The 26009-nt window shown below is 36.6% G+C and overlaps 1 protein-coding gene and 1 pseudogene across 2 annotated transcripts; one reads left to right on the top strand and one right to left on the bottom strand.

Moving 5' to 3' along the window:
- Nucleotides 1–1768: 1768 nt before the first annotated feature.
- Nucleotides 1769–17260, top strand: LOC129272889 (decapping and exoribonuclease protein-like; annotated as a pseudogene).
- Nucleotides 17261–21477: 4217 nt separating this feature from the next.
- Nucleotides 21478–25794, bottom strand: LOC129272887 (serum amyloid A-5 protein-like). 2 transcript variants are annotated; one of them, XM_064107596.1, is made up of 4 exons: nucleotides 25750–25794; nucleotides 25255–25406; nucleotides 24015–24125; nucleotides 21478–22477 (listed from the first exon to the last, which is right to left on the bottom strand). In XM_064107596.1, exons 2-4 carry the CDS (start codon nucleotides 25386–25388, stop codon nucleotides 22336–22338), a joined length of 387 nt encoding a protein of 128 aa, XP_063963666.1. In that variant the 5' UTR covers nucleotides 25389–25406; nucleotides 25750–25794; the 3' UTR covers nucleotides 21478–22335. The 2 variants fall into 2 exon arrangements, with proteins under 2 accessions (XP_063963666.1, XP_063963667.1); XM_064107597.1 differs by having other exon boundaries at nucleotides 25255–25442; nucleotides 25750–25792.
- Between the last annotated feature and the right edge of the window lie 215 nt (nucleotides 25795–26009).

Raw genomic sequence — 26009 nt, 5'->3', positions numbered from 1 at the left:
CGTGAAGCGCGAGCTGAAATTTTTGTATATATTGACCCCAAACGGACATTTTAAGGACTATATTTTAGGAATCTATTAAGAGTATACATATCTCATCATAGTAATCTAATGCGAGTGTCAAGCGCTTGCTGATTTTGTTAGAATTATATGCATCCAAACACATAAAGCACTTGTAGTCATTGTAATCATGATTAACATGCGCATCTCACTAATCAAATATTGCGAACGCGAAGCGCGAGCTGAAAATTTAGGAAATTCAGACCTGAAGAGGGACATTTTAAGGCTTGTTTGTAGGAATTCACGAAGACCATACGTATTTCACTAACCAAATGAAGCGAGCGCGAAGCGCGAGCTGAAATTTTTGTATAAATTGACCCCAAACATGAATATTTTAAGGACTATTTTTTTTAAGAATCCATTAAGAGTACACATATCTCACCATAGTCATCTAATGCGAGTGCCAAGCGCATGCTGATTTTGTTAGAATTACACCTAAATACTGGAAGTGAGCCCAAAATTTGTGACATTCCAACCTGAAAACTGAACATTCTAAGCACTCTTGTAACCATGAAAAAGTTGAGTATTTTACTAAACAATAACTCATGCAAGCGCAAAGCACGAGCCCAAAATTTTGTGATTTTCTAACCTGAAATGTATTATGGTTTACTTAAAAAAAGGCATTTATAAACACTATGTTTGTTAATACCTATTTCACTCAGTTTTTTTTTCTTATCTACTATATCTGAATTTGAATTGTTTTCTGCATTTTCTTTCTGTATGTTAGTTATTTTTTATGTCAACAGGACCATGTTGAAAAACATGTATATATTATCTGAACATGTTTATCCTGTTTTTTTTAATAAATAAAATAAATTTCATTTTGAAAAAGGGCACATTTCATTTTGAAAAAGGGTATTTTTCATTTTGAAAAAACTGCTTTTTTACCTACGGGGATTTTTTTTTTTTGGGGGGGGGGCAAGTGCCCCCTACCCCCCTGGTCTAGACTGAAGACTAGACTCCAAAGACTATGTCTGTGTCAAATAGAGCCAGCCACAGTGAATAATGAATATCGTCTCAATTCTTCAGACTCTGAATTATGCACAATGAGAATTGCGAAACCAAAGGTCTGTGCTCGCAGACTAGAAGTGAGCAATCCAATTTCTTGAAGAGAAAAATCTAGAACTATTCCCAGCCGAGTCAGGACCCCGGGGTCAGGACTTACATTGCATGAGTCGTACAAGCATATACGAGAAAAATATTTCTGCAATATCGCAAAGAGATGTCACCCAATACAATAATAAATCATCTTTTCATGATCAATGAGCATATATAGCATGAACCCGTAGGAATCAATAAATGGCTGGATTTCTCTCATTAGGGCATCGCATCATGCATCATTGTAAAATGCATTACTTCTATGATTTGTATTTCCTGCCTATGGTTGAGCTCATAACTTTCTGGAATTCCCCAGTAATAAACATATACATAACAAAATGAGAAATTGTTGTTAAACGCTCAGCCTACATCAAGGGTACGTGGAATTATCAGTACGATGGGAATAATCATGATAATAGGAATTCATCCGCCAAAATAAATAATTTTGCCATGTTTAGGCATCTAACTATCTCTGATACAGTATGACAAATGTCCCTGTACAATAATGCGCGATTATTATTGATTTAAAGAAACACGTAATGAGGTGGTTGGAACATATTTCAGCAAACGTCTGCAAAAGAGAATATAAACGAAATGATTACTGCTGTTATTCAGTATTATGATATGCGTTATAAGAGACACACCCATTATATATATTACGAAGATAAGGCCTTATTTTGATATTTCAAATCATATTTGCGTACTCGACTGAAACATGGCTAGTAGTAGAGCCACTAGCAGAAGCTACGAGGTTCTGGGAAACTTTTCGATCGGTGAGGATAGAGAATATCACAATGATTTGAGTCAACGACGCTTCCTCGTCGAACCGGACGATGATTGTCCTAATTTCGATCTCATGCACGGGCTTTCAGAGTACACAGACAGGAAACCATCTGGTATCGAACCGACGTCGATGAACCCCATGCTGGACTGGCTTCGTGATCATCGAGACGAGCTCATCGACAAGAAGATTTTAAAGTCGGAGGGTTCATCAAGAAAGTAAGAAAACGAAAACTCTGGGAGTCTGATGATGCGCCTTTCGGTTTCATTTACCCCCTATATTTTTTCTCTTCTCACGCACCGAGCCGCCCCACCGCAAGTATACAAAACATTTTTATAAGAATGACTTTCACTTTTCCCAATTAGTCCAGGATAGGCCCCATAGACAAGGGGTCGAACCTTGTTTTTTTTAGATATACAATGTTTTTTTATGGTTTCTTATCAATTCGAGGGTGCTGATTCCGAATCTGAATGATGCCACTCTTGTAACCTTGAGCATTTTCCGCAAATTGGCAAAATCCAATATGGCCGCCAAAATATGCAAATTACCCATGAAAATCATAAAATTGCCCACACATTAGCTATAAAATACATGTAGTTGTTGTGCAGAAGTGAAATACCAATTGGAAAAGCGATATTTGACAAAATATTTATTTTATTGATATTCAAAATGGCCGCCATAACCCCTGTATACTTTATTATGTAGAATATGAATGGGGAAAAATATTTTTTCAAACAAGAGCACTATTATTGCATGTGATTGTGACCTGCGAGTGGACTACTGTCTGAAAACATGACTATTAACAAAACTATGTCATTTGTATACTATCTAATGTGATAAATGCTGTATTATGATATTCAAAATGGCTGTCATAGACCCCTTATACTGTGTACAATATATAAAAGGGGACAAATAATTTTCACAACCTTTGAATTTGTTTGACTTTAAAATGCCAATAACTGCGAAATATTGGTGTAACACTGTCTGACAACAAGGATTTCTAACGAAACATATCATTTCCCTTGCTATTTCGGTAATTATGCTGCATGTTGACATTCAAAATGGCTGCCATAGGCCCTATCTGTATTATGAACAAAGCGAATGAAGAAACTAATTTTCACAAGAGTAAAAACAATAAAATGAATGTAATTGTAATCTACGAGTGAAATATTGTCTAAAAACATGTTTTCTGGCGAAACATATCATTTCCTTTTTCATGCATGAGATAAATGCTGTATTGTAAAATTCAAAATGGCCCCTTTGGGCCCTTACAGTATTATCTAAAATGTAAATGGGGACAAATACTTTTGAAAGAATTAGGATTTGCCTGACTATGAAATCCATATAATTCTGTTGTATAAGGAAAATATTGTTTGAAGACGTGATTTTTTTAATGAAATATAACATTTCCTCTCCCATGTAGGTGATAAATACTGTATTTGACTTTCAAAACGGCCGCACAAGCCCCTACAAATTCTGTAACATGCGTATAGGGAAACTAATCATCACCAGAATGAGAACAAAAAACGCACGTAACTATATGTATGGGTAAAATTTGGTCTTGAACATGATTTCTGACTAAATACATCACATAATGGTTGAGAAGGTAATAAAGGCCTTACTTTGAAATTCAAAATTGCTGCCATAGCCCAAAGTAGTATGTACATTGTAACTGGGGACAGAGAATTTTGACAAAATTTTTACTATGAAAATGGCTTAATTTTGATGTAAGTGTTAAGTATTGTCTAAACCCAATGATTTCTAACGAAATATATCATAGCTTGTGTCATAAAGGTGATGAATGCGGTTCCATGACAATTGCTCCGCCGACATTTGCTCCGCCGACAATTGCTACGCAAAATACGACAACTGCTCCGCCGACAATTGCTCCGGACAGTTGCTCCGCCGACAGATGCTCCGTCGACACTTGCTCCGCCGATATGTGCTCCGTCGACACTTGCTCCGCCGATATTTGCTCCGCCGATATTTGCTCCGCCGACATCTGCTCCGCCGACATCTGCTCCGCCGAAAATTGCTCCGCCGACAATTGCTCCGCCGATAATTGCTCCGCCGACATCTGCTCCGATTATACGACAATTGCTCCGCCGATATTTGCTCCGCCGAAAATTGCTCCGATTATACGACAATTGCTCCGCCGATATTTGCTCCGCCGACATCTGCTCCGCCGATAATTGCTCCGCCGACATCTGCTCCGCCGTAAATTGCTCCGATAATGCGACAATTATTTATTCATTTTTGTATTCGTACTTTCATACGCATAACAATTGTAGCACAGGCTGAAGGCGTCAATTTACCATGGAGCATAGCTCCATGAATTTACAAAGTAAACTTAAACTATCATGCTTGCATGATATATTACATGTCATACACAGGGGCCGCGGAACGGTTTTCAAAGTGAGGGCTGAGTCAAAAGTGGGGGGCTGTCCATGCTAAAAATCACAATCATATGGTCATTCTTACGTTTTTGTACACGGCTTTGGAAAATTGGGGGGCTAAAGCCCCCTGGCTCCGCGGCCCCTGATATATGCATATAGAAAGAAATAGAAAAAAGGGGTAAGCACAAAGGAGGGAGAGATATTCTTAATGCTTATTCATGGTGGGGGGGGGAGCATTTGTTTAAGTTTTATCACGTGCCTGGCGATTGAAAAAAAAAAAAAAACGCGTTTTCATGTAATTATTATAACCATATAGCTCCATGTTATAACAGTAGAAACAAATTAGACATACCCCATTCTTAGCGTCAAAATCGCTCAGACTGGCGAAATATGCTCCGAAGTGGAGACATTTGCTCCAGGTGAAATTCAACGGTATACCCCACCTTATTTTGTCGAAAACCTGTACTGTAGTCACGCAAAATGTTTACTGTCGGCAAATTTTGTGCCACACAAACATGACCAAGACATTCAGTAAGTAAAAATTAATATTCAAGAAAATACCAACTTGTGAAAGGCTACATGTCGTGTCACCTTCTCGACACACCCCTCCACTCTGGTTTCCATATCCTCTCGTACACACAGTGCTCTCAGTCTGGTCTCCACATCCACATCATGTCATACACACCGTAGGTTTTTAGATTATGATAATACTGTATATAATAGTGAGTTGCTTTTTTGTTTTAAGTTGATCATGATTGTTTTCTTCACTGATAGAAAAAGGATAATTAAATTTTTAAAAATAATCCAAAAATAAAATCCATATGTTCTGTTTTATATAGTTATTAGTCAAGGTTACTTTAATTCGCATTAGTTCTCATTGTTTATACGTTCTAATTCTTATGCATTATTCCGATTGATATTGTACTTTAAATTTGACTATGTATTGTTACTTTGATTATGTTGTGCTTTGTGAACGGAAAATGAATAAATCTTAATCTAAATCTAAATATGGTCCGCCAATAGTCGAATTATATTCATTATGATGTTATAATGTAAGTAACAATTTGTTGTTGATGGGGGATATAATTTTACACGTAGTTTCAAAAAATAAAAAAAATCAATCAAACAAGATTTTCTTCAATAAATGATATACCTTCATGTGGGCCGCCTATGTATTTTCCAAGAATGAACTATATGAGAAGAAAACGTGTGTTCATGTACTTATTATCATTATCATTGTACCACCATTATCATCATCAGCATCATTATCAGCATCTTCATCATCACCATCATTATCATTGTCGTCGTCGTTTTGCTTATGCGGAAATCAAACAAAAATGATTGTGAAAAGGGTTATGGAGGGAAAGAGAGAGAGAGAGAGAGAGAGAGAAAGAGGGGGAGTGAGTGAGAGCTTGAGGAAAAAAGGAGGTGTATGACTTATTATTTCTGAATATCGCGAATTCTGTTTATTCATGGGATTGAAATAGAAGGATAAACTTAACAAGTTCTTGTCATTATCATTTTTTTATTTGATTTACTGATCAGAACATGAGGTAAATGAAATCATGAAGACTGTACGTTCTCGACAGTTTTATTAACGTTTTCCAACCAAAACTACACTTTAATGACTGCAAACACCTTCATTTTCACACACTCGCAACTATGGACACAGTATACATGTAATTGAGAGTAGTGTCATTTTCAAAACCTTTCTTAGCTGCAAGGAATACTGATTGTCATTTCCACAATGTGCATCTGAATGCACAATGCCTGTGTTTCTAACATGTACCCAAATTACCAAATTTAAAGAACGCATGTTAAGATCTAATGAATCAGCAAAATAATCCACATTCTCTCATGATCAGCAGGCATAACAGCCTATATACTCTTCAATACTTCAATTACAGTTTGTCGAAAGAAATAACACAAAGAAAATAAATATATAGAATAATTGTAACTCTGGTAAATATATCAAAAATATTCAATTAACGCATCGTGCTCTCATTTCTTTTACGAGATATCTCCCCCCCCCAGATATGCTTCATGTTTACAATTTAAAAAAGGCGTATAAATGTCCCCTTTCCATGTCAATAACAGCTCGTGCTTTGTGCTCGCATTATAAATTCAGTGAGATGCGTATTGGGTTTCATGAATTTGTAACTATATTATTGCTGGTATATTATTGTCTTTTAAAAATAACATTATTTGTTTAGACGTAATGAGAGAGATACTGTACATACATATATTCATTTATTATAATATATTTATATTGTCGCTATTGCACATAATAGAACAAAAATACAACCGAAGTCTAGTTTTATAGTAACTCACCAGTAGCGTAATGAGCCAACACCAAAAAATGGAGGGGGCGAGACAAGGATGACATTTATTTCCTTTCCTTTATTCTTTTTTTTTCATTGGTAGGGAGAATGGGGGGATCCGTGACCCCTAGCACGCCCCTCCCCCATCTGTACGCCAGTGATGATCATACTTTCGTTTGAAACAAACTGAAGGAAAAAAAAGTGCAAGGGTAGATAAGGCCGAAGACGTAAATACAAATTATTGATAAAAATATTAATATTTATAATACTGATAAATATACAATAAATCAAGCGGTCACCAATAAAAATAAACAACGTGAAAAAACAAAACGAGAAAGAGAGAGAGAGAGAGCCCGCACGAATGTATGGTGTATAAGTTGCTGGAAAGCAGAAGAGATATTGTGTCCAGCACCCCCCCCCCCCAATTCTCTCCCCGCTCAAGACCGGAGTGAAACCAATGATAATAATATAATATAATAAAACAAAAATCCAGATTCACAATTTCGATGGGGAGTGTGTCATTCCCCTTCTCCGTTACAATTTGTCAAGTGCATGTGGCAGCGGCAGGGAGAACAATTTGTTTTGTTTTTTAAGCAGAAAGCTGTGATGATAGGGGGAGAATAAAATAAATAAAACATTAACGAATAACAAGAACAAAACAACGACAAAACAATTTGTATCAGGATGAATTTCTTATCATTTAACATAGACCAACTTGGAGAAATAAGATGTTCATGCATTTGTCGTATAATCGGAGCAGATGTCGGCGGAGCAATTGTCGCGGAGCAATTGTCGTATAATCGGAGCAATTTTTGGCGGAGCAATTATCGGCGGAGCAATTGTCGGCGGAGCAATTTTCGGCGGAGCAGATGTCGGCGGAGCACATGTCGGCGGAGCAAATATCGGCGGAGCAAATATCGGCGGAGCAAGTGTCGACGGAGCACATATCGGCGGAGCAAGTGTCGACGGAGCAACTGTCGGCGGAGCAATTGTCCGGAGCAATTGTCGGCGGAGCAATTGTCTTATTTTGCGTAGCAATTGTCGGCGGAGCAGATGTCAGCGGAGCAATTGTCGGGTCACCGATGAATGCAGCCTTTTAAAAATGAAAAATGGCCGCCATAGTCCCTTATCTTAATATGTAAAATTTGAATGGGGAAAGATAATTTCCACAAAGAAACATATTGCAGCCATTTTGAAATTTAAATATAGCATTTATCACCTAAATAACATAAGAAATGATATATTTGGTTAGAAATCATATTTTCAGACGATATTTCACTCACACATGCGACACCATTTAGTCAAGCAAAGCCAAATTCTGTTAAAATTATATGTTCCCATTCACAAAGTACATAATAGGCCTACCGTTAGGGCCTGTAGCGGCCATTTTGACTTTCAAAATACATTATTTATCACCTACCTGGCAGAATGAATGATATATCTTGTTAAAAATTATGTTTTCAGACAATATTTTACTCTTAAATCACAATTATATGCATGTTATGGTGCTGACTCCTGTGAAAATTGGTTTCCCAGATCGATTGTACATAATACAGTCAATGTCTTTTGGCGGCCATTTTGAAAGTCAAAATACAATATTTAACACAAATATGAAATCCGAATAATATATTTCGTTGCAAATTATATTTGAAGACAGTATTCCACTAATTTACCACAAAAAATACGTTTTAGTGCTCACCTTGTGATTGTTTTTGTCCTCTCTCACATCGTAGATCATAATTTTAGGGCCTTTGGCGGCCATATTAAATATCAAAATACAGGGTTTATCACATACATGGCATGTTAAATAATAAATTTCGTTAACAGTAATGTTTTTAGTCAGTATTCCACTCGTTTATCTTAACAAAATGCATTTTAGTGCTCACTCTTGTGATTTTTTTGTGTCACCATTCACATTGTACATAATAGTGTTAGGGCTTTTGGAGGCCATTTTGAATATCAAAATACAGGATTTATCACATAAGTGACATAACAAATGATAAATATCGTTAGCAAACATGTTTTCAGACATTGCTTCACTCATAGATCATAATTACTTGCATTTCAGTGCTCAATTTTGTAAAAATGTATTTTCCCCATTCATATTGTACAGGGGTCTATGATGGCGGCCATTTTGATATCAAGAAAATAAATATTTTGACAAAAATCATTTTTCAGATATTATTTCACTCCAGCAGCACAATTGCATGTACTTTATAGCCAATGTGTGGACAATTTTATGATTTTCATGGGTAATTTGAATATTTTGGCGGCCATATTGGATTTTGCCAATTTGCAGAAAATGCTCAAGGTTACACGAGTGGCATCATTCAGATTCGGAATCAGCACCCTCGAATTGACAAGAAACCATCAAAAAACATTGTATATATAAAAAAACAAGGTTCGACCCCTTCTATCCTGGACTAAATCCCCCAAATAAGAAACTGACATTTAGGAAATATGCAGAAATTCCAAATACCCACATTAAATGATTTTTAAAAATAACAAAATAAAGTTTGAAAATGTTTGACAACATGAAGGCTGATGTGACAATTGGTCCACATACAGTTCAAAGGGGTACTCCGGTCTGAAAATATTTATATCTTGATATATAAAGTAAAATTCACAGGGCAAAGTGATGAAAATTTCATACAAATTTGATAACAAATAACGAAGTTATTGAATTTAAAAGTTTATCAATATTTTGTGGAATAGTTATATGCACGTCATCATAAATATTCATTAGATCGGCTGATGATTATACATCCCCACTTTCCTTTTTTCCTTATTTTATTACATGAAATCATAATAGTTTCATGTTTTTCATACATGTGTGAATAATATGTCTACTTTATAATGAAATAAGTTGCAGCAATGAATATCTAATGCACTAAATCAGTCGTCAATCCAATTTTTTTCAGTTCTTGGTAAAAAATTTGAATAAACCTGATTTCATATAATAAAATACAAAAGAACAAGTGGGGATATGACATCATCGATTGCTCATTGAATATTCATGAGGACATGCCTAGAACTGTTTCACCGGAATAATGCAAATCTTAAAAATGCCATAACTTTGCTATTCCTTTTCCGATTTTGATCAAATTTTCAGTGTTTTGTTTGTGTGATATTTCGTTATCTGTTTACTTTTCAGCCTGGAGTACCTGAGTAATAAGTTGCTGGTAGGTCTAATGAAAATATTAATAACTGTGAATATATACACCAAATGTTTTACTTTTCCTTTTTTTCCTTTTTTTTTGCATCATTGTGCAAGAATAACGCGGATTGTGGAAGTTTTAGGTTGTTGTTTTTTGTTTATTTTTACAGAGTCATAATTTTGTTCAATGTAATGACTTTGTTGCCCACACAGTACAAATCGTGTAATACGAGGACATAATTAGATAAGTTTTTATCTTGTCTACTAACAAATGACCCTAGACATACAGATTATTATATTTCTGGTAACGTCACTTCACCTTGGAAGGGGGGGGGGGTAACCAACATTCTTTGAAAGATCAAAATTAGGCTTTAACAACAGATTTACACATCGTACACTGTTAAAGAAAACCTGATTTTACAGGGGGGAAAACAAGATTTTGCAGAAAAGCATGCAATAACAGAATCATTCTGTCAATTCATAAAAGAGGAATTTTTTATACAATTTAACAGAACAGGTCTGTTTAAAAAGGGGAAAATTGTGTTTTATTTAAGGAAATTTGTAAGGTTCCAAAATACACCAAATACCAATTTCCTGTACTTTTACATGATATAATGTAAGATTACGCAATCTGGTAAGATTACAGGTGTTCTCGAGACCTTGCTGCAGGAACTTCTTTTATTTTAAGGATACAATTTCTAACAGTGTATAGGCCTTCAAGGGGGAGCATATTACCCCTGTTTTTTTTTTCTTTTTCATATAGGCTTGAAATAGATTTCGTAGGTCGTAGAGGATTTTTCTGTCGCCTCCTCCGTGCTGCATCGAGTGCCGACAAACTTGAAATGCTTGTAACACTTTGTAACGGAACCTACTACATCGAGCACGTGAAAGATAACAAAGAAACTGCAAAGCAAATAGAAATGGGTTTTGCTGGCAAGAAATTTGCCCAATACATCACAAGTTGTAAGTGTTACTCCTTTTTATTTCTTTTATAGTATTAGCACATGCGCTCTCCTGTGGTTTTATTTCATGCCATCATAGTTACTATTACCTCGTAAAATTGAACTGTTTGATGTATGAAATGTTTAGAATATTAGGCGTATATCAATGAGTTGGACTACATTTGAAAATATCAAGCCTATGAACAGCAAGTATTGAAAGATTAATGCATAATACTAAAATTGTTCTCGCTGAATATAAGGATTTAATTCTTCGTCTGATAAAAAAAGAGAAGGCCATATATCATAAAATTCATGTATAAGAGATGCAATCTACGATATGATATTTATGGATATAAATGACCAAAAATAAAAGTATTTTCCCGACCACCCCCAAAGGTATTATAAGCAACTTTTGTCATTTAAAAATGAGGATCCAATCTTCAAGATGTAGTGAGTTTTTCTTTTTAATTTACGACAAACAATTTTATGATAGATATCTAAAGTGAAAATGAAAGCTCCAAATTCAAATTATATCAAAGGACATCCAAAACGTTTCACAACCAAAAAAAAAGGGAGAAAAAGAACGAAAACGATGGATAAAGAGGTAAAATATCATAGCAATGTTTTTAATATCATGTCAAAATATACCACAATATCATCTTTTCGTATAAAAATGTCATTTTTTTGTTCGCTCGCTTCGATCACTCAACTTTTTAGAAGTTTCCCCACATACATCATGTCTGGCCCCGTCAAACATAGGATTCGTCACACACGTCACGATGACTACTGGCCCCTATTATTATATGGATAGAAATAAGTATATTCGTTCTATTTGAAGCATATTCTTAGGTAGTTTTGTTTGATTTTACGAAGCTGACGGGAGCGAGCCCGACATCAACGAACCGGTGAATGCATATAGCGAATACGTAGCAGTACGGCGATCACCGCATCATTCTCAGTACCGAAGTTCAGGCAGAACGAAAGGACTCGGCTCAGAGACCTCCAGAGAACTATGTCTGCATTAAGACCAGAAGGGATGATCTTGTAGGAAAACCGTTGACTAATTTTAACAGGTCGGGTTGAATTTCCTACCCCCCCCCCTCCCATCTTTGTACATTCTTTTCCCCTTTTCATTCTCTCTCTCTCTCTCCTCATCTCTCTCTCTCTCTGTATCTTATCCTCTTTGTTCATCCCTGCCTCTCGTCTCCTTTCTTTGCCTTTAACATCTTTTATAATATTTATAAAATTATTTCGGAGGTTTCTTTAATACGCCCTATCATCGAGAGATAAAGAAAAACGCTCTTATTCAACCTATAAAATTGCTGAATTTTTTTCTGTGAAAAGGAAAAGAGAAAATACCAAGTTCCCTGATTCAGCGATTGATCAACGGTAACCTAAATGGGACAAGATAATCTTTCCTCTTCGGAAACCGGGTTGGGTGGGTACCTGTTGAGCGCCCAATTGTCAAAAGAGTAGTATATTTTGATTTCACAACCTTATATCAATTATCACGAATTTCCTTAAATAGCATGCTAATTTGATTTTTCATTCCCCAAATCAATACGAAAATTAATTATTCAGTTTTATATTACTCTCTCCCTGTTTTGTATTTTTGTTGTTGTTTAGAAAATGGTCCACCTTATCCAAAAATCAAGTAAGGCCCTAAACCTTTTTGCTCATCACGCTATATTGACACCAGACGTTATCTCTTGATTATTCAGGTACAAGACGTTGCAGTGGTGGTCACAGGCCTACATGGCCGGCATTCCTGAAGTGATCTGTGGGATGAGAAATGATAGCCAGCGAATTATAACATCAGTCAAAAACATGAAGACCAATCTAATGTCTTTGAAATCAGAGGTATATCGTGCTTTGTTCTTATTTTACACATTTCATATTCTCACTCCATCATCTATCGCATGTACATAGATGCATGGGCGGAAATCCCAGGGGGGACAGCTAGGGGGACGTGTCCCCCTACTCAAAATAGTAGGGGGGACACAATATCAAATGCCCCCTACTATTTTTTTGGCTTTTATGATGGTAAGAAATACATCATTCAAAACCGAAATAAAACATGCATTTTAGGACGAGATGACCTTTGGGATGATAACCTTTTTTTTACTTCTCAAATTTATTTTCGTCCAAATGACCTTAATTTTGGGTGATAACCTTTTCATGTTTTATTGTTTTTTTGCGCTTGTCAAAATTTCCAGCCCCTTGCCCCCTAACTTTTGGGAGAGATTTCCGCCCCTGCATGGATGTCAAATGGGGCGCCGTAAGATTATAGAGCCAATAATAGGGTCTTAATTGAATCCAGCTTGCAGGGGCCACCGAACGGTCTTGAAGGGGGGGGGGGGGGCTGACAATGCAAAAAAAAAAATCACAAGCAGAGTCCCGTAACACAAAGGTTGGCGATTAATCGTACGCTTGATTTTTTACGATTAATTTTACATTGTATTAAATGCAATCAATCGTAGAAAAATTTTGTACGATGTTTGCTAAGTTTTGTGTTACGGGTCGCAGATGGTGATTTTTAACGTGTTTTTGTTTTGTTTTGCTGTCCCTGGCTTGCTACACAAACAGCAACACTGCCGTTCTTCAATTATTTTGGATATGATATAGTTGGGCTTGCCGCGCTAAAGTGCAACCTATACCCCGGTAACTGAACTCTGAAATTCTGACCACGCGGAGACATGTGAACAGTTTTTGTATTCTATATTTTTTGGGGACAAAGGATTACAAACAGTTATTTACAGAGTTGGGTTCATACATCATCTCGTTCAATCCATGTTCGAAATGTTGATCTAACTTTCTAACACTGGTTATTCTTTAATTTGCCATTTTTAAATGGTGGTAATATGTAAATCTTTGAAGTATAGTCAGGGCCGTAGCCAGAAGCCTTTTTTTTTTTGGGGGGGGGGGGGGTGTATGAGCTAAATTAGGTACGAGAGCGCAAACGTGTGCGCTTGTGCCCACATGCAGGGAGAGCCTGATGGGGGATTTGCCCCCCAGTGGCGTACCGTGGGTCACGGCATTGGGGGCACCGGCCAAAATTTTGAGTCACTTAGTGGGCGCGCGAAGCACGCTGAAAAGCCGGGTATACTGACCTAATAGAGATATTTTAAGGACTGTGCCATTGAAATGATATATGTATTTTACTGATCAAATAACGCGAGTGCGAAGCGCGAGCTGAAAATTTTTGATATACAGACTTTAAAAAGGGACATTATAAGCATTTTTTATTAGTGATATGCATTTATCTCCTATAAAATAAATTCATAAACTGCATTGTACCCTGAACTCGCCAAACAGAATTGACTAATCGGGATCCTTATTTCAAAATATGGCATATCCTAAGACTCCTAAGTCCTGATAGTGATTGGAATACAATTCACATGTACATACTTATGTCATGTATGTAGGCACACTCATGAATAGGGCTCTATTACAAACATGACAAACAGGCACATGTATGATCACACCACTCAAGAAAGTCAAGTGGTTGATTACAGATCCCCAGATCTATGGCTCAGATGCCCCCTCCCTTTAACGAATCATTCTAAAACAAAAGAATGGACTTCCACATAACAATTTCATTGATCTACACACACCCACGCCCACACAAACATATATATTACCCAAGAAAGCTGGCCCAGGTGGTCATCCTGAAACAAAAGAAACCAAAAAGCACTTGAAGGGTCAATAGTCAAAATTAATTAACTTTTAACCTTACCAGAATATTTGATATTCCGATCTGAAAAGGGTGAATAAAGCACTATTTCAAGCAAATTTTAATTAACCTCAAGTGTAGAGAGAGAGCTTACCAGAAGACACCTGAAGGATTAGTAGTCCAAGTTCATTACACACCTGTTTTCAGAGTGGAGAGTGTTTAACACCCCTGTTTCAAGAGTACAGGATGTTTACCTGAAGGGTGATATAACCAGGAGGATTAGTGTTTAAGGATTGGGGATTTAATTTCTTATGTATTCCATAAAAAAACAAATCATTGGGGCCCAATCATGCTGCTTTGACCCTGAAATAAATCCAAAGAAGTTCATTTTATGTTATAATTGTGTACATTATTTTTCAACTTCATAGTTGTCATGGACAGTGGCGGATCCAAGGAGGCATTTCCTGCCCGTGCCCCCTTTTGATAGTCATACTCAATATTTTTAATGTAAATATATCGTTCATAATACACAAGCGCACCCCCCCCCCTTGAGAGTCACAGCAAGTATTTATAATGGGAATATGTCGTTCATACACAAGTGAGGACCCTTTTTTTGGCTTTTCAAATTTTACGCGGGAAAATGTGACCCTCCTTTTTGGAAAATCATGGGGATCCGCCCCTGGACATGGAATATCTTTTTCATTTTAGCCATGAAATGGTTGAATGATATGCCTGTAGTCAAAGATATATTCCCCTTCATGCATCGTCCGTTTATTATTTTGTTTGTAGGGACTTTGGGAGCCCGGATTGTGTGTGAAGAAGTTCGAGTCGTATCTCTCCGAAATAAAACGATTGGTTCAAGATGATGATCCACGGTAGGTCATTCACAATATTACCATCTTCAATTTGAGGCCATTGTTTGAAATATCTTATTTAGTTTTATTGGGTCTGTAGATGCATGGGGCTTTTTGGTCAGTTGATTTTATAGATATTACCTGTATCGAACAAATTAAATAACAGAAGGAATACTTTTCTGTTATTTTTGCTTTCTCATTCGAGACAACGGTGGCCAATGCTTGGAGTCTACTGGGCCGGCGCCAGTTGGTGCCAGTTCACGTCAATTCAAAGCGGCTACTGACTTGCAGTGGCTCAAACTACGCAAAAATTGGATTTGGCGCGGCGAAAACGAAATTTTCGTCTCACCAAATCCAATTTTTGGCGCTTTTACATGCACGCGCCACCATATAAGCCAGTTGAGAGGCAGTTTGAGCCACTGCATGCCAATATAATTTTAACTTCAATTTCAAATAGAAAGAATATCACTTCTTGAAAAAAAAGAAGACACGCTGCACAAGAGTTTTAGAGGGGGGGGGGGGAATAAATGCTATGCCCAATTATATCAGTGCGAGTGTATTGCATTATACCGTTGTAACCTAATATGAGAAAGACCTGCATTTTCTCTGTTCTACAGCGCTGTGTACCGCCTTCAGTTGCCCGAGATTGAGAAGGGAAGGGGTATGAAGGACAGACTACAATACAGAAGATTCCATCTGCTTGGAAAAAAAGAAGATGATTACGTCATCCTCCCAGAGGAGTATATCAAAGAAGTCCTGAACTTGGAGGAATAAGAAGTAGTAATGGTAAAATGACCCCATTTAACGTGATAATGACCCGAATAATGCTCAACAATCGATCGAAATTCATTATAAAATATTTTCAAATATTACTCATATGGCATGTATCAGTCAAACATATTAGACTTATAATGATCTAGGCTATATATATATACATACAATATTTTGAAATTCTTACTAATCTCTGAAATTTGAAATAATAATCATGCACCATTTGAGTATTGATATTAATTTAATATCTACTTATATCTTACAAAAGTGACGGTCTGTATGATACCTTTTGGTCTATGAACAACATAATAAGAGTTTGCACACTTTGTTTATTCGTCAATTCTCGGTTATGCTATCGAATATAAACTCAGCAATGATTTTTTTTTGTGTGGAAATGAATAGAATTTGAATTTACGCTATTCCAAACTTTCGATTTGTAAGTGAAATGGCCATTGAACACTTGGCATAAAAATGAATTCATGACATTAGAATTAGCGAAAATTTGTTGTCATAAAATTGTAATAGTTAAGTTGGCTTGTATATTTTGCTGTCTTTTTTATAGATACACACGGAGCATAAGTTTTTGTGTCATTCGCTCGTATAATCAACAGTAACTTTACACGGATTTTGAATTCTTCGTTATAGTTTTAACATTCGATTGTTGTTATAAAAACACCGGTTGTTATTTTACCAATCTTTTATGCCAAGGCCCTGGGAGCGATATTTTTTTAAACAGGGGTGCTAGTGTAAAAGAAAAAAAAGACAAGCCCCCCCTAAAAAAAGGGGTTTCACTACGAAATGAAGGTGATTTTTTGTTGAATTTCTAGTTTTTAGCATAGCTATCTGCAGGGCCCTGAGAACGATTTTTTTCAGTGGGGGTGCTGACATGGGCTATGTGGGAGGGGGGCACAGTTGTGTCGTGTGGTCTAGTGGTTAGAGCATTGGACTCATAATGGCAAGGTTGTGAGTTCGAATCCCCACTCTGGTATTGTCTCCACTTTGATAAAAAGGCCCGAGAGTAATATCTTTCGACTATAAGGGTCAGCCATTATGACTGATTAACCTAGACTTAAAACGTTTTCCTAGGTAATTGGTTCTATACCAGCTTGACGTTTATCAGCAAAATGCTGTCCTGCCGAGTTCCTACGGGAGTTACCATGGATAGAAACAGAAACAATTGAGTTTTCCATTGTTCTTTTATACACACACACCCCACACACATACACACCCGCACACATACACACACACCCACACACACCCCCCCCCCACACACACACACACACACACACACACACACACACATATATATATATATATATATGTGTGTATATACATATGAAATTTTTTGAGATTTCAGACCTAAAAATGATGGGACGTTCTAAGCACTTTCTAATCATGAACAGGATAACTATACGTACAAGTGATGCAAGCGTGAAGCGGGAGTTCAAACAAAATTGAGATTCAGACCTAAAAACGGGACACTCTATTCATGTTTTGTAAATCAGGAAAAGGCTAATTGGGTATCTTCCTACTACGCGAAGCGCGAGCAGAATTTTTTGGGGAGATTCTGATCTGAAACTTTATAATTTAAGCACGTAAAAAAAAAGCTGAGTATCTGAGTAAACATGCGTGCGCGTATTTAGATTTATACGTTTATACATAGAATCTGGGCATTCTAAATACATTTTTTAATATGAAAGTCAATATTCTGAGAGCGAAGCGCGAGCTGAAAATATTTGATATTCCAATCTGAAAAAGGGTTAATTTAAGCACTATTTCAAGCACTGTGTAGGAAAATTCTGAAGGGGAGGGGGTTACTACAAAGCGTCGTTCATTTCCATTACATTTCTGTCATTAATCATACCTACCAGATTTTCAGGGAGTGCTGCCTATGGAAAATAACACACGCAGCACCCCAAGGAAATTTTGGGGTGCTTGACCCCCAGCACCCCCACTTCCAAGGGCCATGTCTATCTTGGGGTGCTGCCCTCAGCTTCCAAGGGCCATCTTTTGTGCGAAGTTCAAAACTAAGGTGTAATTTCAACATAATTAGGATATGGTTCAATAGGGACAACAATTGGTCAAGTTTTTGCACCTTGGTTTACAGTGTAGTGTCCCGAGTGTTAAAGATTTATGAAGATCATAATTATACCTGAATATTAATTGTTATTTTGCACATTATTTAAACGTCGTCCCATCATTCAATTGAGAATCTGGCGTCAATCATGCTACAAATCGAAATATCTATCGCCCAAAATGCGAATAATAAAGTGATGTGGTGTGAAAAACATATTATTAATTATGCATGCTTGGGGTCAAAGACTTGCTCCATATTAATTGTTATTTTGCACATTATCAAGAGAGGTCCTTAGCTTTCTAACAGCAAATCGACATTCAATAATTACGAAAACTACGATAATTTTTTTCAGTCTTTATCGTTTCTCCGATATTTTTTTCACATTATTTTTCAATGGGACCTGTCGGCTATATGCATGGATCATGTGAATGCTGTCACTTAATTCTAATCATAAAAAACAACAAAACAAACAAACACGAAATCATTGGTATATTGGCGAAAAAATGTGCATAAATTCTACAATTACGCATATAGGCCAAGTGGGTTTAGCCTAAATTCCAAGGAAACCTCGCCCCAATGAACTAATATATTGTTAGCGATCAGGGTAGCGTTTCATGAAAGGACTTGTCGGACATTTTATCCGACAAGTCCTGTTTTATCCGACAGTTACCATAGTAACAGTGCTTCTCAGCCAATCAAGATCAGGAAAAGTTATCAGATCTGACAACTTTTCGGAAAAAATCCCCTGTCCTCCATTTATCAATTATTCGAAACTAACATGGCACTATTAATGTATACTTGTTACATTAATATCACTCGCCGCCCCTTACTATGTCAAGGTATTTCAATGGGGGGGGGGGGGGGGGGGACAAGACGGCGTGAATGATAATTTCTTTTCAATATTAATTTCGAATGATAGGGGTATTAAAGAATATTATTGCACAGTCCGGTTTTTCTTCTTTGTTGTACTCTTCGTCTTTATACCTATTTTTTTTTTCTGGTTCTCTTCTCTTCCCTCTCTTTCGATACTTTCAGTTCATAGAGGGCGATCGTCTTGATCCCCTATCAGAGAGAGCAGAGCCCACTATTACAGAACTGGCCATTTTATATCTTTTAATGTGTTACCAACATGACGCAATTTCTTTTGAATTGGACTTGCCTAAAAAAAGATTATGCGCCATGTTGGTAACCCGGCGTTGAAAGCGAAATGGTCAAACTCTGTAATTATATAGCCAATAATTTCACCCGTGTATCAAATATCCATAGGTACGATACTCGAAATAGTAATTTTAATTTTGTATTACCAAAACGTGAAGGTCATGTAGGGAACACCTTTTATTTTAATGGCATCCAATCCTAATCAAGTAAATGCTGTTTAAAAATTTCCTCACTTTAAGAGTGCATTAAAGAAGCACCTAAAACTGGAATCTACTCGAGAACAGTATGACCAGTAAAAATCACACATTGGTTTCTAGTATAATTGTAGATAATGTAGGGTATGTTAAAATATAATCTTGTTTCATATATTAGGTAGATTCTTGTTTGCTTCAGGTGTTTGCAAATTATTTTACTGATGGATATGTATTTTGTTACCATATTTGAGTACTTGTCGTAGTTTATACTTTTCGTTATTACAATATATTGATGTTTTATACTAACAATAGGACCCCATTGGAAATAAGCCTTTCGGCTTTCATGGGCTATCCTGTCAAGGTACTCTTCCATTTCATTGTAATCACCTGTGATATTCTTGACGAATAAAATCAATCAATCAATCAATTAAAGGATCTGTCCCTCATGCATGGAGTCACCCCTGATAGGCCGAATCGATTTGGTAGTTTTATGATTGTGCATATTTGTGTTTAAAACTATGGCATTTGTATTAGTATTGGTGATGGTTTATTGAAATCAATTTGCAACCAGAGGCTGATTTGCAGAATCTTTTAGAAATAAGTAAAAGAATATAAACATGATCACTTCCATATACAATTTCTAAAAACAAACTTGCCTAAATAGGAATAGGAACACCATAAGCAGCACAGTGAACATAGCTCAAAACTTATTCAAATTTAGTAATTTCTCATGTCTGTATAGGAAGTAATTAATGTGTATGAGTCTTTACAATTTAATTAAATGCCGATAAATAAAACCTTAGTAACAATTATTTCTTTTTCTATAAGTGGACAGTTGATGAAGGACATTAGACTAAATGGGAGAAGAAAAAAAAACCCGGAAAACGGGGTGTTAAAAGGAGAGAATTATCTTAAGATCGAAAAAAGATGAACATGTGAGAGAGAGAGAGAGAGAGAGAGAGAGAGAGAGAGAGAGAGAGAGAGAGAGAGAGGGGGGGGGGAGGAGTGAAAGAGACGTGACCGGTCCATCAATCCGTGTCAATCAATTCGTCATCTCATTTCAAACCGTTTCATAATAACGCACTATTGTATTTAAAAAGTTCCCGTTCGGTCAGTTAAAACTCAAGTTGTGTGTGCAGGATGGTAAGAAATGTCCTCGGTTAGCGAACTATTTTCACCTCTGTCCGAAAACGATCCCGGTAAGTGGATTAAATTCAATTTTGAGTGTATAAGACAGACAGCACACGTCCCCACATTGGCGAGTAGTGAGTTCCCGATTGTCAAATGTGTGCATGTGTGTTCGTTTGGCCGAGCGTGGGGGAGGGTGTGTAGGTGTAATTGTATATAACATTAAAGTATTATGATGATGAATTAGAGTATATTGGGTCGGTAGTAATATTAGCTGTAGCAAAAATGACATAGGATTTATACCCCTTCCAAACTGCTAGCTTGGGCAGAGTATATTCCATAGAAGAATAGACCTCGAGTCCTGAGTTTCATCCAATACGTTCGACAGTATTAAAATACCAACGGAAACTTATGACCGATTAGGAAGGCGATACTAAAATTCCCTTCCAAAAATAATACGTTCATTATAGGTTCAGACGTCATCGTGTATTTAATAATATATACCCATCCTCATTTCCCTGCTTTCTCTCCTTCTTCTCATCTACCACTGTTTAACTCTCTGTCTATTTTATATCTTTATCTCTCTCTCTCTCTCTCTCTCACTCTTACTACCTGACCCTATCTCGTTCTCACTCTCATTATCGCAACCTATTTGCTCCCTCTATGACTTTCTGTCTGTTTCCCCTCGCTCTCTTCGTTTCTCTTCGTTTCTCTCTCTTTCCCTGTCAATCTCTTCCCTTTTCTCCTACCTCTCTTTCCCTCTCCCATCTCCCCTCTCTCTTTCTCTGTTTGCCTCTTGTTGTAATGAACTTGTCAACATGACATTGAAGGTGCATCATACAGAGACTAATCATGTTAATATAATTATTTTACTCTAGTTTCATTTTTAATCTAGCTTTTATACCATGTATAATCAAACATTATGCTCATAATATGCCTATTATAGTGGAGAAAACCAATACGTTGTACCAGTCACTCTTCTTGTATTCTTATTTGCAGAATGATAAATTCCAATATTAGTTTCGTTCATTTCAGCCTAATTTCAATCCTTAATTGCCAGGCTCATTTTTGTTAAAGACGTGAAATAGACTTGTGACTTTAGCTTTTAAAGGAACTTTAGAGAATAAACATCCCTTATAAATTATGAGATGTGAGAGGCATAAAATACCCTAAGGTTTAGACGAGTAAAAGTTTTCTTATATAGCAGTAAACCAATCAATACGAGCGATTTCACTCGCCGCTTACAGGTATCACGAGCCTAATTACAATAGGAAGGCAAAAGATATTCATTCGACCCATCGACCCAACCCAATACAGAAAAATGAATTTGATATAGCTGATTGACAGTTGGTCATGTATACACTAATTCTTAGATCTAGGACGGGTAACTATTGAACTTCCGTTTTCCAAAATATGGGGAAGAAATGTCATTCGACGTTTGAAACATTTTGACTGGCGGAAGAATTGGGACTCAATATTTTACAGTTCCAGGTGATAAATTTGATAACGTCATGAGATGCATGGCTTCATAAACGTCGATTTATTTTTTAAATGAGCCAGTCGAGGTACCCTTTCTGGCAGGATATTGAATGCCAGATATACTATCCACTGGTAGTAAACATTCGACCCTCTAAGTTCATCCTTATTTTTTATGATTTTTGGACAGAAACTGAATTACAGAAACTTGTCGGCTTGAACTTATCAACTCTTCTTTAGACGTGCAGCCAGGTTAGTATCGGGGAGGAAGTCCTTTTGGACGATATACGTTGGGGTCTCCACCGTTGCGCCCCCAGATGTTAGCCGCCTGATCAGCTGCAGTATCCGCGGCTCCTTGACCGCTGAGGCCAGATTGATAACTTTCGCGTGTGTTGCTGTGTTATGGAACAAAATAATGGCAAACACATATATACTTCAATAACCTACACTGTTATAAGTCCATAGTTAGCAGATGGCATTTAATTACGACTCCATAATAGTATAATATCCATATATGATGAATAACTGTTAAGTGTACCACAAAAAGCTAAATTGCGTTTTATTATTTCGTTATTTAGTACAGTATTTCTCATCTTTTCCCCTGTAAATACTGATGCAGAGCGCTTGGTCTTAATGCAATGTCAAGATTAATTTCCCATTTTTGCTTTAAACTTTAATCTATTCATTTAAGTCCATCCAATATTATTTTTCGTGACCAACCCCGGCCCCACCCACTCTATTTTTTTCCATTTAAAGGACAAGTCCACCCCAACAAAAAGTTGATTTGAATAAAAAAGAGAAAAATCCACAAGCATAACACTGAAAATTTCATCAAAATCGGATGTAAAATAAGAAAGTTATGTTTTTTTAAATAGTTTTTCTTAATTTCACGAAACAGTTATATGCACATCCTGTTGGGTATGCAAATGAGGAGACCGATGACGTCATCCACTCACTATTTATTTTGTACTTTATTATATAAAATAGGGAATATCCTATTTTTCTCCTCATTGTCAAGTGAAACAACGATTAATTCCTCACGGAACATGTGGAATGAGCATTGTTTAATACTATATGATTCAGTCAAGTTGGTCCTTATTGTCAAATCTAAAAAAAATGAAATATTATATAATTCAAACAATAAAAAACAAAAGAAATAGTGAGTGATGGACATCATCGATTGTCTCATTTGAGTTGTGCTTATCACTGTTTTGTGAAAAATAAGCAAAATTTAAAAAAATCATAACTTTCTTATTTTACATCCGATTTTGATGAAATTTTCAGCATTTTGCTGGTTTGATTTTTCTTTATTTATTCAAATCAACATTTTTGTGGGGTGGACTTGACCTTTAAAGGAGAAACCTGTGAAACAAATTAGTTTGTGTGAAAGCAAAAAAACACCCCGAAATAATAAGATCAACAAAAGTTCGAGTAAATTGGATAAAAGATTAGGAAGTTATGAGAATTTGCATTTCGAGAACACTAACGCTACAGAGATCCTCCTATCGGCAATGCAAGTTCACAGGATCCGTTATTTTACACAGGTACAATTCTCTTCCCAATTGGACAATAGACTGAAAAATAATATAACCCCATGACATCTCTTTTATTGATAGCACACACGATCGATGATATTATGTTGTGAGACCTATTGTCATCTCATAAGAATAGATAAAAGAGAAAATTAAAGTGGAACATACAGTATGTACTTAATTATAATGGGGCAGTTGTACGTGTGTGATATCACAGATTTTGGTCACATTGCCAACTGGATGATACTCCTACCATTATGATCCCAATATTCATATGATCTTAACTTTATTATCATTCATTCAATCTTGCTCGAACTTTTAAGTGATATGTTTCTTTGATGTTATCTTATATAAACTGGTTTCAAGGGTTTCATTTTCAACTACGTTCGGTCTCCGTTACCTAATGACGCCAGCTGCCCAAGCTCCTCCGGGTCCTCGCTGTGCGGCATCGTAGTTGCCTCGTGCATGAAAGTACTTGTCTGAATTCGTCCAGTTGGCTTCACGCATGTCACTGTTGGGGAACAAGGTTTCTTAAATGATAAGCTATTTCTATATTACGCCTATACCATTAAACAGCGTAAATGTACATGTTGTATTGTAAACAATAAAGGACCAGCTTAAAGGTAACCCCTTTTCATAAAAACGTCGAAACTGAAAATACCCCCTTTTCCCCCAAAAAAACGCAGTCGACACCTTGGATCTAATTTGTTTTTTGACACACTTGGTTACCACTCACTGATCCGTATTTTTATACAGATCATGGTATCGCGTCAGTCAGTGAGCATATTCGCTTGATCGAGTAAATTAAAACTGAAGTTTAAAGCTTTATTTTACACCCCAAAAGAAAGTATTAAAAAAATAAATCGATGACATTTGAACAAGAAAATCGAAACGGATTATGCGGGCGCTATTTAACATTATTCTTTAATATTGTCACAAGGTTTTATTGAAAGTTGAAGACTTGTTTAAGCACTCTAAATATTTTGATTCTCGAAATAAATCAGATGATTCTACGAGCCCTTGAACTATTGCACATAATTATGTGTCACCACAAAATTACATATGCATGCAAGAAGTGTGAGCATTGTTAAAAATGATCTTTCGTATGTATGACTGGCAAAAATAGCGCAAATGTCATAAGAATGCGAAGTGATGAACTTCATTGCCATGTCGCCGACATTGGTTATTTAATTGACCTAGATATTGCGGCACGCACATTCTCTCATTATTTCTACTACATGCGAGTAAGTGGACATCTATTAATTACTTATGGTATGGAAGTTGCGATTCGGAAACACTTTCCTGTTCGAAGAAAGGCGAATCTGGGGTACAAGATATTAAGGGGGTTAACTAGTGTGTTTGGTATACAGGGCAATGGGAACGATTTTTTTAGCTGGGGGTGCTGATGTAAATTTGTCAACAAAAAAGGGTTTCACTACAAAAGGAAGGTTATTTGGTCAAGAAATATTTGACAAGCAAAAAAAAAGGGGGATTTCACCACAAAACATAAGTAATTTTGGTTACATTTTTTAATTTTTTAACACCTACAAGAATTCCAGGGGGTGCTGCCTATGGATAATAGTTCACGCAGCACCCCCAAGGACCCCCGCTTTCCAGGGCCATGTTGGTATAGTACCTACCTGTATGCACTATACATGTCGCAAGCTCCCTGAAAGGCTTCCCTTGTGCGGTCCCACCAGTCCGGCCAAGCTCTAGATGGCGCCACCAGGAGGCCTAACATCAGGAAGGCAACCACCATCGTCGATGCGTTCATCTTTGATCGTTATAGTCACTGCTGGAGCAAATACGACCATCAAGTGTGTGAACCCTATGATTTTTATAAACAGGACAATCTGACAATATTTTAGACCTAGCACAATACACAATTCGCTGAACTGTTAGTGGATGATGTAGTGTTCGACCTCGTTTCTTGGAGTTGAGCTGAATGTGTGACTTCTTGGAAAACACCTACTAATTTCTTTCGAAATACTCAGCACTAACCAAATATTTCAATTAGGACATAAACAATGAAACGTAATAATCGTCGAAAAGTATATTCTGAGGCTAAACGGCATGTCTTCTTTGACATCAATGTTACACTTTATAGAATGAATATAACATTAAATGAATCTTACCCGTTATCAGCATGTGAAGCAAAACTGGAGTTGGTTGAAGTCTGAAACTAAACAGCCGAAAGATCGTTATTTTATTGACTTCCAAACGGAACTCACTTTTGATTTCGCACTTTTAGGGCCTGTCCCCTCTAAAGGTCTTTAATGTTTTTAGGGCAACATAGCAGCTGATAAAACAAATCCAAAATAATCAGCTCACTTCCGATGATTGTTATTCATATGGCGATGGCGTGAAATATATATATTTTTTCATTTCCTTTAGC

Source organism: Lytechinus pictus, chromosome 12 (genome assembly GCF_037042905.1).
Source record: "Lytechinus pictus isolate F3 Inbred chromosome 12, Lp3.0, whole genome shotgun sequence".
Lineage (NCBI taxonomy): Eukaryota > Metazoa > Echinodermata > Echinoidea > Temnopleuroida > Toxopneustidae > Lytechinus > Lytechinus pictus.
The sequence above is the reverse complement of the archived record's forward strand: the minus strand, read 5'-3'. Positions and strand labels throughout refer to the sequence as shown.